Source organism: Jaculus jaculus, chromosome 1, assembly GCF_020740685.1.
Source record: "Jaculus jaculus isolate mJacJac1 chromosome 1, mJacJac1.mat.Y.cur, whole genome shotgun sequence".
NCBI lineage: Eukaryota > Metazoa > Chordata > Mammalia > Rodentia > Dipodidae > Jaculus > Jaculus jaculus.
In genome coordinates this window covers 183045712-183064262 of record NC_059102.1, presented here as the reverse complement: position 1 = coordinate 183064262, position 18551 = coordinate 183045712, and the positions used below count along the sequence as shown (strand labels likewise).

The 18551-nt window shown below is 41.7% G+C and overlaps 1 protein-coding gene and 1 pseudogene across 5 annotated transcripts in view; one reads left to right on the top strand and one right to left on the bottom strand.

Moving 5' to 3' along the window:
- Klhl2 (kelch like family member 2) overlaps positions 1 to 18551 on the bottom strand; it is a 133385-nt gene that overhangs the window by 67574 nt on the left and 47260 nt on the right. For 4 of the 5 annotated variants that reach the window (XM_045132071.1, XM_045132078.1, XM_045132086.1 and 1 more), the window contains one exon: positions 16550 to 16671. The exons of the other annotated variant lie outside the window; for it this stretch is intronic. In XM_045132071.1, coding sequence (XP_044988006.1) covers positions 16550 to 16671 — 122 coding nt within the window. The remainder of the gene's footprint in view (positions 1 to 16549; positions 16672 to 18551) is intronic. 5 annotated transcript variants of the gene reach the window in all.
- On the top strand, positions 9245 to 9919 carry LOC123454040 (annotated as a pseudogene).

Below are 18551 nucleotides of genomic sequence, written 5' to 3'. Positions count from 1 at the left end.
ACACATACATACCATGCATACCACTTACATATGTACACATATGCAAGAAGAAAAAGATATTTTGCTAATTTAGCAATTAGTGTTAATCAAGGCATCAGATTTCTAAAGGTCATCATAGTAGTTTAAAAATGTGTATGTCAATAATGCTAGGTATGGTATTTTGAATATGGAGGGTCCCCAAGGGCTCAAATGTTTAAGATTAAGCCTCATACTTGGTCCCAGCTGGTGGGGCCTATGGAGGTAAAGCCTTACTGGAAGTGCTGGGTCTCTGGGGGTGGGCTCTGGGGGTGGCCTCAAGCTCCACACATAAACTGCTTGCTTTCGGCTAATGGGGATATGTGACAATGTGAGCAGGCTTTCTTTCTGCTCTGGCCATGATTCCCCACCACAATGAAGCTTCCCCTCAAAACTGGAAGCTAGAAATAAATCCTTCCCTTCCATGTGCAGCTTCTGGTCTGGTACTCTGTCCCAACAAAGAGAAGGAACTGGGGTTATAAACATTTGGCTAATCTCAAACCAAACATGTCAAGCACAGATAATTTAATTCCAGACTCTCACCACTAACCTGGTTTGGAGAGACATTCTCAGAGTAGTGAAAAACAGCCTGGTCCAAATGTGCCATCATGTACCACAAACTCTGGTATCTAGATAGCACAAAGCAAGTACCATCAAAGAGCAAGAAAATAATTCATCTAATATGGACTTTTACTACTGCTTTCTCATTGATATTCAAATTACTGCAACGCTGTTATAAAATGTAATGCCATTATGTGGGTGATGTCATTTTCTGATCAGCAAGAGAAATGCCTTTTATGGAGCATATAAAGCTACTTAAGATGTGAGTCTCAAAATGACTGTACTGTGTGAACATTTTCAAAGATTGCAGGTTTCAATGATACAAAGCCATAAGAAGTAACTTAATTACTAAGCCTTCTAGTACCAGCTGTGTCCCAAAGAGGCACTTAAAACACCTTGTATGACACTTGCCTAGTTTTATAAGACACTTTCATGATAAGGCTCCTACGTTTTTCTCCAAGTAGCAGAGTGCAGTGCCTTTTCCAGAATAAATTTTAACTAAAAGTATGTTCATGGGTTCTATACTCTTCACTTACATGGAAAAAACCTGACTGAACTGGAATAGCTGGAGAATGGATGTTGTGATCAAAATTATGATTACCAAATTTAGAATTAAACAGAGTAATGCACAACATCAAAACTCAATTGTCAATAATTTAAAATGTTATGTCTCTGAATAATAATAAACTTACTTGACTGCTACCCTAATACAGGGAAGAACTACCTGGTTGGAAAAATCCTGAATATTGGATAATGCAGCCCAATAATAGGATGGCCACTGGTAGACCATACAACCTCTAATCCTGAGGGTTAGATTCAGGAATTTTTATGTAGTTTTTCAAATTGAAACCTGTGTTCTCTAAGCACATTATCTGTCAAATACTTTTGCTCATGAAGGAGTTGCTGTCTTCTTATATGTGAAACAGAACAAAGTAGAAAACAGCAGCCCTCCACAGACTCTTTTGGGAGTAACAGCACTTTTTCTTCAGCCACATTATGTCAAACCAATGGAGATATATATATATATATATATATATATATATATATATTTTTTTTTTTTTTCCACTGCTATAGATCAAGCACATAGGCAACCACCCCAGAGTATTGTCAACACAGTAACTCAAGCACATGAGACTCACTTAGTGACGAGAGCTATGTTGCCTTTCAGAACATGAAGGGTGAGGGAAAGGTCAGCAAGCCATTCCTACCCAGTGAGTCCAACCTTTACAACTTCTTCCTTAGTCTTGAGTCTTTTTGTTGGCTGCATGTTTCTTCTTTCTGCTAGATAGTCATAGAGCCTTTTAATATTTTGCAAGCTTTAAGTGGAATATTTTACAGCATTTCTATGACATGGCAATGCATTATTATTAGTCTTGTTGAATAGCTGAGAAAGACAGAAAGGCCAATGCCTTACTCAAGGCTATTCGTGAAGCCAATGGGAAATGCTAGACTTCAGCTCTATATGCTAATATTATAATTAGCTAGGGTCCACTAGCCCATGAAGTTTTCTATCAGTCTCTCTAAGGGCTTACTATTATTTTCTGAATTGTTCAATAGTAGTTTAAACATGCAGCATTATACACTTCAATTTTTTTTTCCTATGAGGCCACTAAGAACTCTCATAAAACTGCTCAGTACACATCTTTGTTAGCTTGAAGATGAGCCTCCCTTTGAACTCCTGGGGTACTCAGGCAATTCCGATAGAAGTCATGCGCTCGAGTCCCACAGCTCTCTACCCATGCCCATCTCTCCCTTACTGCCTGGTCATGCTAGGCCTAGGACTTTGGAACCACCTCCCAGTGTGGCAACTGAGGATACCTCTAGGCTAAAAGGAGGAAGCACACTTCTCCCCACATACATCATTCCTACCTATTACCACACCCAAGACACCTAGCTGCCTCACAGGGTAGTTTCTGTCGTCTCTCCATAAAATCCCTTCCCTAGCCCTCATTCTCTGTCCAGCTCTCCTACTCTAGGTGTGTGCATCACCCCTTCCTCCCCCCCCTTTTTCTTCTCCCCATTACAATAAGGTCTATTTATCCCCTAATCTGAAGCATCCCCCATTTCTCAAATCATGTAAGTCTATCCTGGTGTTACATAAGGGGGGGTTATGAAACATGGTCCTCCATTGTGAACCCCCAAAACTAACACAAAGGAGGAACTGTCACTCTATCAAGACGAAAGGGCACTGGTGGAGGAGCAGATTGAAGTGATGTCACTAAGCTGAAGGTGTAGTTCAATAGTAAAGTCATACCTAACATGATTCACAAGGCCAATGGGTCGATTCCCAAGCACTACAAGGCAAAACTAAATAAATAAAAAGTGTATGACTATGATCTCTTTCAGAAGAAAATATTTTAATATGATTTTAAATGATCTACATTATAAAATCTCATAAAGATATTAGGAAGAATTTAAAATATCAGTGCCTTCTGGTTGATAATCACTTCTTCAACAGGCCACTGTGGCTAGTGGAGTTAGTCACATTCTCGAGTTCTTGAGGAAAGAGACACCCACCAGATTACAAACTAACTGGAAATGTATGATCTGAAAAGCAATTATTTGTCAGAGTTTGCCCATCCAGTACCATGCAAGGTGGAGAAGCACTGGCTTTCACGACACACAACCAAATTTGAAACCACTTGAGATACAGCTCTGCAATAGGTAACAGTTCAGTAGCGCCTGCTCCACTTACCTTCTTAGAACTAAAGGCCCCTTCCCTGGGATTCCATGGTCACCAAAGGATACTCTGACCTCAAACTTTATCATCTGGGTACCTGGACTCCAGAATAACACCCATTTCTACAAACACCTGTTACCCTACTGGAAATCAGTTCTCAATCATTAGCGTGTGGATCAGACTGCAGATGCTGACTAATCTACACCACTTCCCAGAAGACTGGTCAGTCCTGAAGAAGCTGACGACAGCTTCTAGACCTACACAGACCAGCAGCAGATGGGCACTGAGGGTCCAGCCACCACTCTGATGTCACCTTCACTGCTCCCCCCTTCCCAGACAAGCCCACCTGCATCTCTGCTCACTGTTCCGGGGATTACACCATGAGCCAGGACAGGAAGCAAAGCATACTTCCTGGTCAGTACTCAGCTTATACGCTTTCCTCAGAGCCAAGCGTCACATATGGGCCATTCCCATATCACAAGTGTACCCCAAAGAATGCAGTCTAAAAATGATAATTTTTTAATTCACTCAAATAGCATTAAAAAATTAACACATTTGTGCATAACTAGTAACATTCAGTCACATAGCTATTCTTTATGAAACTTTTCTCTCCTATATCCCATGTAACTTATAGAAAACAATTTATTAATTATAAACTTTATTGTATGAAAAAATTGTGTGTGTGAAAAAAATCCTATTGGTTATACTAGTATATCTCCTCTCCCCCGCATCTATCATATTTTTAACCATTTTTTTAATTGCTTCACAGTAAAATGTTTTACAGAACAAACTAATACTCAAAGTTCCACAGAACATGGAGGTTTGTGAGAACCTTCTCTATTCTAGTCTTTAGACTTTAATTGAATTTCCTACTCTAATCCCCCGGTAGTGTCTCACTCTAGCCCAGACTGACCTGGAATTTACTATGTAGTCTCAGACTGGCCTTGAACTCACAGTGATCCTCCCACCTCCTGAGTGCTGGGATTAAAGACGTGCACCACCATGCCCGGCACCCTACTCTAATTTCTTATACTGAACCGCTAAAATTATTCCTTGACCCAATAACTGGTCACCATCCACACCTAAATATTAAGGTTGGATGTTACTCTCCATTGGTACTTTCTTCCTCCTCAAACCCAGTTCCTCCAAAACACATGTCCTCTTACCTTCTTTCCTGGGATTATGTAGAGACATATCCATCACTGCCACTCATTTACTGGGGGCTTTGTAAACCTCAACTGCTATTCTCCTCTCCACAACTTATTAGAGTTTTTGAAAATATAGACATCCAAAGAGAGCAAAGACACCCAAATAACATTTTTAAAGTGGATGAACACAGCTGAAGAAAATTTCTGTTTTTGAGTTCCAAATCTTATTCCACTCTCTGTCAATCACCTACTCATGATTCCTTGTGTGAGTGTGTGCCTGTTGCACACACAAATGTGTATGGATACACATCGAGGCCAGAAGCAACCTTGGGTACTATTCCTCAGGCACTGTCCGCCTGTTTTCAAGCAGCATCTCTCGCTGGCTTGGAATTTGCCAAATAGGCTATACTGGCTGGCCACTGAGCCCTGTCCCCACCTCCCAGTGCTGGGATTTCAAGCAAGAGTCACCATGCCCAGCCTTTTTTAAAAAAAATTTTGTTCATTTTTATTTATTTATTTACTTGAGAATTACAGAGAGAGAAAGAAGCAGAGAGAGAGAGAGAGAATGGGCGCGCCAGGGCCTCCAGCCTCTGCAAACGAACTCCAGACGCGTGCGCCCCCTTGTGCATCTGGCTAACATGAGTCCTGGGGAGTCGAGCCTTGAACCAGGGTCCTTACGCTTCACAGGCAAGCGCTTAACCGCTAAGCCATCTCTCCAGCCTCATGCCCAGCTTTTTGAAACATGGCTTCTGGGGACCAGACTCAGTGCTCATCTTGCATGGCAAAGCACCTTACCAACTGAGCCATCTTCCCAGCCCTCATGCATTCTTGTCCCAGAATCCGTTATTCCAGGAGGATGACAGAAATGTAGCACAAAGCCTGCCATTCAGCCTGGCTCGGTTTGGGCAACTTTAACCTACCTCAGTCTGTCATCCCCTAAGAATAAATGATCTTGGCGTTAAGCTACGAAGCTCTTGTTTTATGATACTTTTGTTGGCAAGAGTTGCATTCATCATCTCATTACTATATGTAAATGGCTGAATGTGAGTACAGAAAACCACACAACCATTCCAACTGAGCGTTAAAACTACAGAGCTTAAGTGGGCTCTCACCATGGCCTGAGAGCTCTACACTTCAGAAGTAAATTCACACTCCCCTTCCAAGATGATGACTTAGCACCTTCAGTTTCTCAGGTCCCCAGCATCCTCTCCCTCATCTTCACATGGGCAGATGGCCTGCTGCTCTTTTTATAAACAGAGCAGACTCACAGGACATCTATCATCTCTGCACCCGAGCCAAATCCCACTTGAACCTGCAACAGTCTGCCTTTCCTCTGGTTTAACAACAGGACCAGTCATCTCGCTCCTCACCCAGGTGAGTCCCTCTGCTTTATTTCAGAACTCAACCTTTATCACTGTTGCAAACTCTTACAGTTATACTTTTCTCTCACTCGTTCTCCTCCTGTCATTATCAATGTTTGCTTCTCTACTGGGCCATTCTAACCGTCATGGAAAGTTGGTTTAAAAATATTAACATAGGGCTGCAGAGATTGCTTAGTGGTTAAGGAGCTTGCCTGTGAAGCCTTAAGAACCCAGGTTCAACTGCCCAGATCCCACGTAAGCCAGACTCACAAGGTGACCACATGTACAAGGTCGCACTTGTGCACAAGGTGGTGCACACATCTGAAGTTCAAATGCAGAGGCTGGAGGCCCTGGCATACCAATATGCATTCATTCATTCATTCATTCTCTCTCTCTCTCTCTCATAAGAAATTACCATTAAAAAATCCCTTCCTTCACCTCATCTCCTCAGCCAGCACACCAAAATGCTTGCGTGATCCGTGCTTTCTTCAGTCTACTTCTCAGTCCAACTCCAGCCCAGTCTCCATCCTCACCCTCACATCTAAATAGCTTTTCAGGCTCATGGACAATCACTGTGGTCCTATAATTCACCATCCAAAACACCCTGCATCAAACAAGCATTAATCAGACAAGATGCCAAATAACAGGTATAAAGTGGGACTGACGCTGACACACTGTTGTGCAGGAACACCTACCCCGAGGACACCACCCCTACCCCGAGGACACCACCCAAAGGCGATTCACTCTCCAGTCACCTTCGCAGCCTGTGAGAGGCACCAGCACAGCCAGCCATCGTCCCAGAAGTGCTCTCTTGATAAGACGAGCGTTCACACGTAGCTGTCCATCACATCACTGGCTGCTCAGTCTCCCCCGGGCTCATCTTATCTCTAGAATGCCCCAGACTGTCACTGACCTTCCTTGCTCAGTCTTTGTCACTTCTCAAAGTGAATGTGCCCGGTTCAGTAACTCTGCACACCACCAGATGCTAAGTCTAGCTCTGTGACCTGACTTTGTCTCACCCCGGAACGAGAATGCTGACTCAGCGTCACTGACAAGTCCACCCAAGGGGAAGGGAAAGGTTAGTATGATCAAGAGAAAACTCCTAGTCCATCCCCATCTCATGTCTTCAGTATCTCAGACAGCACACAATTGTCCACCCAGTTGCTCAGGCCAGTAACTCAGGAGCTTCCCTTGATAATCTCTTCTCTCCACATTCTCATTAAATTCATTCATTAATCTCCCTGCCTAACTCCACGTATCTCCCAAGTCTGACCACTGCTCACCACCTGATGTCTAATACTCAGACCTACCCCAATGAGTACCTAACTATCTCCCAACACTTACCACCACCTCCTACGGTCCATCATGCACACGGCAGCGGGGAGAGGAAAGTCATGTCTAGAGTCCAACAAATGGAATAAAACTCAACCACTCACTAGCGAAACTACTTCTTCCCTTGGATCTCTGCATCTTTCCCTTTTCATCTTTCTCCACTCTCTCCACAGTCTCCTATCCTCAAATGATAGTGGCCTTTTCCATTTGGCCTTTCATCAAGCATACTCCCATCTCTACCTGATGCTCATTTTGCCTGGGATACTCTCCTCCTTGACATCACTCCTTACTTCTCTTCATTCAGCTTTCTGCTTAAATGCCTCCTCCTCAGAGAACAACAATAATGTAAAATTATCCTGTTTCACTGTGGGTTTATTATTTATCCTGCTCCCTATGGCCCCCTTCACAACATAAAGGATTTCAGGACAAGGACCTCGTCTCCTTGTTTGACACTGCATTGTCAATAAATAGAACACTGGCACATAATCAATAATCCATAAATATTTAATAAACCACTGACTAAAAACGAGAATGTGTCAGGATTAATACTGGCAGTGAAGAAATGTGCAAGTTTTCTAACTCAGAAGCAGGAAAGGAAATATGCAAGCCATGTACAGAAAGCTGGAAGGTGGTTATCCACCCCTACCTGATTCAGTCTTCTGGTCCAGGTGCATATTATAACAACCTCCGATCTTCAAGTTCAGTCCACTTTAGCTCTAAACCAATCCTAGCCAAGACTGCTGGGTTAACTAGGCACCTAGTCTGTGTTTATGGCCTGGCATCAACCTTACTTTCCTGAATACTAGTGTGGCTCCCTAGGCATAAACTTGCTAACTAAGTCACAATGTGAGCCTGAAAGCCCCACATGACAAATCCAAAGCCTAGGTTTGTCATCCAGCTCCCTATTGGAACACACGTGCCAAAATTCTGAACATATATGACTTAGGTGATAAAATTCAGCTAGCTCCTTACCAAGTCTCTTTCCAGACAAGACAGAACACAGCAGCTGTAGATTGAGTCCATATCCACTAGGCCGTCTGCCTAAGAGGCACCATTATATCACCACCTCCACCTCCCCAATCACCATTCCCATCAACAACAATACAATTCACCATCGCCACAACCACCACCTCCACTGTTAGCATCAATAGCACCATCTCCACCACTACCACCACCATCATTACCACCACCAAACTCCTAATGCCATGCCCCTGCAATATTTCATTCAGATCTGCACTTATCACTTGTTCTTGAACATTGTACTCAGACTGACTATTGCCCTGACTGTAAAAGGTAGTCACTAAGGCGTTCCTCCCTCACATCAACGCTCCTACTGCCACCCCACTCGTTTATTTCTACCTGAAAATCTAATCCCAACCAGGTGTTTAGCAGTCCCATGTTCACATATACAAGTATCTAATATTTATGTTCCACAAACTCTTACAAGGCATTATCCCCCAAAGAAAAAATAAAGCTCAGAGAGGTTAAGCAATTTGAACAAGGTCCATTTCAACAGCCAAAACAAGATTCAAACCCAGTCTCAATGTGTGCTATTTTTACTGTTTGTTCCTTGTTCATTTCTTGTAGCACAGACTGAATACTTAACAGATAACCCATCAGTGTCTGCTTAATTGATAGGATGCCTGAAATGTCCTTCTAATGAGAATCTCATTTACATATTTATACACAATACAGAAATATACAAAAGCATTCAACCAATCTCCACTTAACCTACTCATCCCATTAACCAAGTCTCCTCCCCAGGCCCTCAGTGAAGTGTGCCCTTCAACATGCCCACACACTTCTGCTCCCCCAGATGAGCTATGCTTCACCAACCCATCCATGTGGCATTTGCTCCCACGTCTGCTTATGACAACTCCACCTGGTACTGAAATGATGTAATTTAACTAAATACATGTAATCCAATGAAATGGAAATGTAACAAGTACTGTTTATGAAAAGTGTGCTGATTGACTCATAGCGACTTTTTCAATGACTGACTATAAAGTGGTTTTTTTGTCTTTTTGCTTGTTTGTTTGTTTTATCTAGTCAGATGTAAGAAGAATGAAAGAAATCTTATAATCTGAGGACACAGTGGGGATTTCAAGTATTTCCCTTCTTGCTGCACTTGAAAATTGGTCATAGTCATGGCCATGGAAGTTGACGCTACCACTAACACATCATAGCTACTGCCCCTAGAGCTTGTGAACAAGTGTATAGATCAAGAAGTCACACTGCAAGCCAGGTGCGGTAGCACATGCCTTTGATCCCAGCACTAAGGAGGCACAGGTAGGAGGATCACCGTGAATTCGAGGCCACCCTGAGAATACACAGTGAATTCCAAGTCAGCCTAGACTAGAGTAAAACCCTACTTCAGAAAAACAAAAAATAACAACAAAAAAAGATTTCAAAGGTTATTGTCAATGTGCGATTTGTGTTTCTGTTTTATAGATGATATGTGATATACCAGTTTTATAATGATATTTAGATAATACTAATAACTGTATATTTGACAACCTATTAAAATGTTTTGCATTGGGACCCCCCCCCCCCGCTAACTGTAACATGCTAACCAACTCATGACCATCTAAAGGTAAGTCACTCAGTCACTCAATAAATGTTTGCATTGTGGGGGAAAAAAAGCACATTATGAAAAAGAGTGATAAAGAAATTGTCAGTACACTTCTCTGATTTGATGACTTTGTCAATATTGTGCTGGAAGATGTCACTGGGTTTGAAATCACACCAGAAAGGAAGATCAGATTTTGCTAAATGGAAATAATAAAACAATGCTAGTTACTAGAGAAGGGCTTGATGTATGACTGGATTTCTTGACCCTACTAGGTTCTCTTTTGTCTTATTATGGCAAAAAATAGAAACTTTTTTTAACCTTTTATGTTAAGATTCTATACAGCTAAGTTTCCTGATAAAGGGAAATAAGTAAATCATAGCTATCTTGGAAAAAAATTCTTTTTGAAAACTAAAAGACAATTTTTTGATTAACTGTCAAAAAGCTGGAAAATTATAGTTGATGCATGCATACAGTATGATTTATACACGAAAGTTTAGTTCTCTAAAGAGGTGATCATACTTATTCTAGAACAAAAGAATGATACACAATTTTACATTTACATATTTGGTTTCAACGTATTCTTTGTGGATGATGTGTCCACTTGAGTGTGGACAAATGAAAACTGATTCAGTAACAATTAAAACTTGTCTCAGCTATGCCAACAGGCCTGGCAGCATGCAGGCCCTTCTTTGAGCAGCAGGATATAACATACTTCCTGAACTTCGACCACAGCCTGCCCAGTGCCAAGAAGGAAACGCCATACTGAAGTCCCACTGCAGTGAGCTTCCACTAGACAGTCAGTGTGCTCATCACTAATAATTGATCTTATTGGTCTCTTGAAAAGAGAGTATCTTGAGATATTCTTGCCCCAAAAAATTCCTAGTTATATAACATATGCTTCATGAACTGCTTAAAGCCCTTCCAATCAGAATTATCAGATGAATGTATCAGTCAGTCCCTAAGTGGGGAGGGGATACAATGCCTCTGGTGCATTCACGATCCCATAGCAATTACTGATAACCCCACTGAGGAGGACCTCAGTGGAATGGGGAGGGGGAGAGTTGATGTAAGAGTAAAATCCAATGGGAGCATGTCCAATTTGTAACGAGTTCATATACTAAAAGTTCTAGATAAGAACTAGACAAAAGCAAAAAAAAAAAAAAATCAGATGATTCTCTACATTCCTCTGTGACAAGATTCTAATATGAACACATTGATGAACACTCCTAACATTAACCTGAAATAAACACCTCACACCACACTGTTTATTCATCTCCTTACTTTTGCTTCTCACTTACATCAAGTAAGAAATTTTTACCTACTTTTGGCAAGCCAAAACATACCCAAAAGCTGAGAGCTCAAAATGTATGTAATAAAGCTACAAATTTAGCAATGAAGTAAATCCCTTATGTAAAACACTTTAGTCTCCAAGGATATTAACACATAGCTTAAATAACTTTTGGACAATGGATAATGATTTTCTTTTCCTTAGAGTTCTCAATAAGGTCTTTTGCTTTTTCATTCCTTTGTGGTGGTGCAAAGATCACACCATGGCCTTGTGTGAAAACACTAGGCAATCACTACCACAGGTCTGTATCCCCATATCGCATTTCTGAATGTCTTCATGATTGGTATTAGTTCACAACTAAATGGGTACTGCATGGTGTTTAGTCTTCCTAAGGCTATTTACTTAAGTGCAAAATTAATACCTATCCAATACAGTTCCATAAACCTCCAATGAGATGCACGCAGGGACACATACGATACCTAGTAAATGCCTAGTATCTAGTGAGAGAGAAATCAGTTTGAAAATTCTGTTTTAATAAATATTCACATACAAAATGTTGATATTTGTATTTTTTTAACCTTAAGTTTTTTTTTTTTTTCTTTTTTGAGGCAAGGTCTAGGCTGGCTTTGAACTTATGATCCTTTAACTTTAGCTTCCCAAGTGCTGGAATTACAGGCATGCACCACAGCCCCTGGCTTACTGGATGTTCATAAAATGGTGGGAAAGAAGAAAGGTGCACATATTCTCTGAACGCAGGCAGAAGTTTGCACACGTATACTTAACACAGCCTTTCCTTAAGAGAGGCTGCAGTCTTTTCATTAGATTCTTAAAAGTGTCCATGACCCTGAAAGTTTAAAAGCCCACTTTACAGCAGGCTCTGGCTTTATTTCTCTAGTCCATAGATTTATAACACTTATAAAGCTTGCTTGGAAACTCTGGACACAAGTTAAATTTTATCTTACTCAGCAACAACAAAGCTAAATTAAAGCACAGTCATGCTAGAATATGTCTCCCTTGTATCTCTCTTGTAAATATAAATTACTGCAAATTCATTTAGGTTGAATTATCCTCCAACTTTGCAACAAATGAAAAAAAAATGCTCAAATTCAAAGTTTAAAAGCATTAAACCCAAAAAAAGTCCAAAAAAAAAAGTCCAAAACCTCAAAATCGAAGAAACCGAAATAGCCCCACTGCTTATATAACACAGTTAGCTTCTTCCTTCTTTGGAGTTAATTCTTCAAATTACTCATCTCTCATCCTGACTCAAAGTTAACACCCTTCCCCTCAAATAACTATTATATACTTTGAAATGTGTGCAGTAAGAACCCAACCTAGGGGTCAAGTGTAGTAGGGTTAAAGTTCTATTCAGTCTCTACTTGACCTGGGGACAGCTAGACCTCAGTATTGTGAGGTGAGACAATGGAGAAACATGCAACCCAAAGACACCTGCTGTAGCTAAGACTGCACATCACTACCAAAACAAACTTAGAAAAGGGGGTTCACCTTGCCAAAGATTTGATTCTAGGTCTAAGGAGAAAATAAACAAACAACAACAAATACCGAATCACACAGCACTCTGTGTCCAATGTCCACAGTCTATAGAGGCAGAGCAGTGCCAAGGTGGCAGGGTGGCCACCTAAAACTTCAGCTTATTGTAGTGCTGGAAAGTGCCCTGTCAGGCTTCTGGGGGAGAAGAAAAAATAAGTCTCACCAGCAGTAACCCTTCAAGCTACACAACTGGTCAATCAGGCAAGATAGTCCCAGTGGGGTGAGGACTTAGGTTTACGCTCACAAAGTAGCGCTGATCTCACTTTTGATCAGAGAAGCTTCTTTCTGTAGATGGTGGGAACTACAGGGAAGACTCAAAACTCATCAAAGCACAGAGAAGAAGCAACAGTTTGCTCAGCATTAAAGGAGACATGGCCAAGGCTCAGGGAACATTGCAGAAAAGGTAGCAGAAAGAATGTAAGAGGCAGAGAATAAAGAGGAGGGTTTGAATGTTGTACACCAGATACCTGGTGGTCACTACATTCAGCACCTCACAGCAGATGTGGTTACCTGCACAATATTAGACCCATCAGCACGTCAACATGAATGATGAAGGAAGGCTTTAAAAAAAGAAAAAGAGGGGGTAGAGAGATAGCGTAGTGGTTTAGGTGCTTGCCTGTGAAGCCTAAGGACCCATGTTCTATTCTCCAGATCCCAGGCAAGCCAGACAAACAAAGACGAGGCAAGCACAAGGTCACACTAGGTGGACAAGTGTCTGGAGTTTGATTTCAGTGGCTGAGGCCCTGGTGCACCAATTCTCTCTCTTTCTCTCTCTCTCTCACTCTCCCTGTCTCTAAAAAGAAAAAGGAAGATATCAAAATAGTAAAAGTAACAGAGGGGCTGGTTGGAAGAAGGAGGTGGTTCTGTGGAAGGAATATGGGGGAGGGAGGACAACTGGATGATGGGAAGGGATTATGATCAAAATATAAATATGTACATAGATAAAGTTGTCAATAAAAATGCTGAAACTGGGGCTGAGGAGATGGCTTAGTGTTTAAGGAGTTTGCCTGCAAAGCCAAATGACTTTGGTTCAATTCCCCAGGACCCACGTAAGCCAGTTGCACAAGGTGATGTATGTGTCTGGAGTTTGTTTGCAGTGGCTGGAGGCCCTGGTGCATCCATCATATTCATTCTCATTCTCTCTCTCTCTGCCTCTTTTTGTTTCAAATAAATAAAAAAAATATATTTTTTAAATGTTACAATTTTAAAAAAATTCCAACTTAATATTTCTGAGACCACTGGATATCTCTACCACACTGCTCCTTCCCTTAGAATGGATAGTCCTGCACAAGAAATATTTAACAAAGAACAGACAAGATTACTCACATCAAGCTTGGCCTGGTGGCACATACCTTTAATTTCTGCATTTGGGAAACAGAAGAGTCACTATGAGTTTGAGGTTATACAGTGAGCTTCAGGTCAGCTTAGGCTACAAATGCCTGTTATAGAAAGGGCAGCTGACTTTAATCAGATTTATTTCTAAATTTCCTCCTCCAAACAAGGGTGCTTTTTTCTTTTGTTTCTGTTTGTTTATTTGTTTTCCCCTTTGGTTTTTCAAGGTAGGGTCTCACTCTAGCCCAGGCTAGCCTGGAACTCACCATACAGTCTCAGGGTGGCTTCAAACTCATGGTGATCCTACTTCTGCCTTCCAACTGCTGGGATAAAAAGCGTGTGCCACCAAACCCCATCAAACAAGTTTTTTTAAATGGGCTACGAAATAAAGGTCTTATCTATCAGGATACACTATGCTAAAGAGACAGTTCTCCCTCACAAAAAAAAAGCAAACTAGGCACATGTTATGAATTTAGCAAGTCTACCAAACACAACTCTTAGAATATATTTCTGGAAGAGCCCAACAATGTACACCAAAGGCAAAACACCATGGCAAGGGGGGGCTTAAGAAAGGCTGTGACAAACTTCAAGACCAGAACGTGACAGTTATTCAAGGAAACACAAGGGGTGTTCTAATTCCTAACCAGCCAATGTTCCCATTGTATTGACGACTACAAACAACAGTCAGGGCTGAACACGATTCTCTCAGGCCCAAATCATCTTGAGCAATACCCCCCCCAGGCCCCCGCCACCCACATGCACAGTATGGGAATCGAAGAAATCAGTCGTACATTTGATGAACACAGATACTGAGCACATTAAGGTCCCATTCACTAAAATAAAAAGGACCACAGAAAGAAAACAAGCTTTGATTGAGAACAATGCCCTCAAATCCATCAAATGTAAGTGGACAGAGACATCCACATAAGACAACATGATGATGATGTCATTTCTTGATGCATACCCAACATATCATCCCAAGACAAAACATGTCAGATAATATGTTGGCGATGTCATTTCTTGACAGACAGCCAACATATGGTTCAAGCTAAAACATGTTTATTCTGTATAGTCATACACAACTCCAATGTGGACCATGGGCTTTGAAATATCTTACCTCACTGAATATATTCAGTGACTTATTAGTTTGTAGTTTGTATCTGCAGCCACCTGGCTGGAGGAAGCAGATCTTGGGGTCTTAGCCCTAAGTGGTGGGTGGGAGATTCCAATCTAAAGATATGCAAAGTGCCAAAGTTCCCCCAGGGGTTCCTGAAGTGTGCTGTGTGGCTTTGAGGCTTGTGCTTTTCTCTGTGTTTGGACCTGTGAAAGCAGTCCAGCATCTTCTGCCATTACGGAACTTCCCCTGGATCTGTAAACTTCAATAAATCCCTTCCTTCATAACTGTGCCTGGTCTGGAAATTCATCTCAGCGAACCTGAAGCTGTCTGCTACACCACCTAAGTGAGACCTACAAGCTAAGCTAGAAATGACCAGCAAGAGACCTGACTTCCCTCAGCTAACACTTCCCATTCAACAATCAATGTCAGGAGACAGCAGTTTAAAAAGAATACCATCTCCAAATTCAAGTGCTTGGTAGTCCATTTCGGCAAGGGAGAAGGCATGAAATTTAAACTTATCACACCCTATTTGTACAAGAAGAATTTAGAAATTATGCCTAAAGAATTCAGTTGTAAGCTTTGTTCCTTTTTGACCTTTAAAACACAGTCTCCCTGTTTCATGGACTATAAAATATAAACAGGTAGATGGCAATCTAGCCCTTGCTGTCAAAAATGAAAATATGCATGCATTCTTTGATCAACCAATTCCATTTCAGGAACTGAGCTTATGAAATCCTTACAGGCAAATATTAAAATGTCTGTTCACTACAGCAATTTTGTAAAAATAAAAATTATACACGCGGATTACCGTATGAGATACAACACAAAAAGGACGGAGCCAAACCTGCGCACCCTGACGTATGCGAAGACCTCCAGACACTGTAGCAAAACCAGTATAAAAACGAATAATGCAGAGAAAAGTGTGTGTGTGCATGTGCACATAGGTGTACATGCGTGAATGCAAGGAAATGGTCTGGAAGGATTTACTTCACAGAACAGAAGCTACCTTCTGAGGAAGGAAAGCATCTATATATGCGGAATGGGGTGTATTCAAAGAAAAGGGCAGTTATAAGGATGGATTTGCCCTTTGTACTCCACATTCTTCACTATTATTTAAACATTTCCATATATAGATATAAAATCTATTTAAATAAACATATATAAAACATTTGTTCTATGTAGAAAATAATAAAGATGCTGTGTCAAATTCTTGCTAAACTCCAGAATTACTTAAAGAGGATATTCAAACAATAAAAATGAGTGTCAGCAGTCAAAAGCATCCTGTGTAGACGTCACCCTTCAAAGGAATAAAGGAAGACTGTGGGCAGCATGAAGCAGGAGTCATAAATGAATGTGACAGTGTTGTCGGAAAGGAACAAACGTCATACAGAGAAAAAGCGTTTGTTTCTCAGATCTCTAAGGCTATAAAAGACACCAAAATCAAAAATATGATTAAAAAGATGTAATCATCCCAAGTGTCCCTTAGACATATAATTTCAACAATGAATCTTACCACTTTGGAACAAAATGTCTGCTGTCTCATTTGAAACACTGCGTGCATGACGGAGCAAGTGGTGTGAAGTGTCTGTTCTTACCTGCACGTTTTCTTCCGTGACCTGAATTTCTGCAGTGTAAACATAATCAATTAGCATCCTCAGGGTCCAGCCGTCCACCTCTTTTATTCGAACTCTCTTTGCTCGGCTCTCACTCATCTCACCTAGAACACAGGGGTGGAAAGTGAAGTCAGGGCAGGACACTGCGCAGAGAGGTAACAATGCAAGTGACAACCTGGGAGACTCAAGACTCAGCAAAGTGCGGGAAGTGACAGTTCAGTTCAGCGCTAAATGAGACATTTCAGTCAGCCTCCATTAGCTCAGTGATGACTGCAGAAGAGGAGGAGAAAAAAACGTAAGAGCTAGGGGATGGGGAGAAGTGCTTTGGAACGATGAGGACACGAGTGGCTATTGCCTTCATGACCTTACAGCAACTGTCACTGCCTGCACGACACTGGGTACATCAACACTCCTTCAGGGACGACACAGGAGGGCCAACATATATATACATATATATATCCCAAAGCAGAAACGGCTCAGTGACAAAGAAGGGGCTTGCTTTGCAGGGGAAGGGGAATCAAACGTGGTAATGGGAGGGGATTGTGACCAAAATACATGATGCTCACGTATGAAAATTTTCTCTGAAAGGGTAAAAAAAGAAATACTAGTGGTGGTGCGCGCCTTTAATCCCAGCACTCAGGAGGCAGAGGTAGGAGGATCGCCGTGAGTTCAAGGCCTCCCTGAGACTCCATAGTGAATTCCAGGTCAGCCCGGGCTAGAGTGAGACCCCACCTCAAAACAAAAAAAAGTAATGAGAGAGAAGAAATACTAATGCTAAGCCGGCTTGTTTCGTCTCCCTGCCACACTTGATGTAGGCAACATAATGAGCCACTTCTGCAAACCTAAACCACTCCCTCAACTCTCCCAAAAGTTTACTGCACAAATCATAACATGTACTTTTGTTATCCATCTACACATGAAGTTCATACCCTAACACTGAAGGTACCATATGTCCCCTCACACGGACTGTAATACCTGTGGCTGTAGCTTCAGTATCCCACTCTTTCCAGGCTTACGGGCAATGTTTCTTAATGGATTCCTGGTCATGACTGGAAGAGTAGCAATGTTGCCACCTTTAGCTCACCACAATGAGCACGAGCTGACAATGACTTACTTAGCTAGCACCTCTTATTCATGAGCACAGGAGGTGGGAAGCTGGGAATATGGCTCAGTAATTACAGGCACTGGCTTGCAAAGCCTGCTGGCCCAGGTTCAATTCCCTAGTAACCACAGAAGGCCAGATGCAAAGTAGTACATACACCTGGTATATATTTGTGGCAGCAAGAGACCGTGGTATGAGCACACACATGTGCCCACATGCATACACACATACAGATAAATAAATAAATAAATAAATATTTTAAAAATAGGGTTATAAAGATGGCTCAGTGGTTAAGGTCCTTGCCTGCAGAGCCTAATCACCTGAGTTCAATACCCCAGTACCCACGATAAGCCAGATGCACAATGTGGCACATGCATCTGGAGGACCTGGCACACCCCATTATCTGTCTCTCTTTTACCTCTTTCTGCATGCAAATGAATCAAAAACATTTTTTAAAAATAAATGAGAAAAGAGGGGCCTGAGGCAGATACAGCTCCAGGCCCTCAGTGGGAAGTTCCAACTCTCATGCAGGAAGACAATGAAAAACGAGTCACACATGCTGCTGAGTCAATAGCACAGTCCCATTAGGGAACTTCTAGCCCAAGTTCAGTTCCTACTTGTCATCTCAGTGACATCATCCTCAAGTCACCTTCATACTAGCAATGAGTACTTCTGCCAAGAGCCCCTCGCACCTATGTCTGATACACAGTGGAATAAGACCTCCTTCCTAATGCCCGCTTACAGACAGAAATTGAGGAGCAGGAAGAAAAGAGGATGGATGGCCTCTACCACAAGGGACCTTGGGGAGAGCAAGCAGCAGTTTGAACACCTATGAGTAGACAACATCCTAATGAGACACACATAACTGAACAGTGAGGAAGG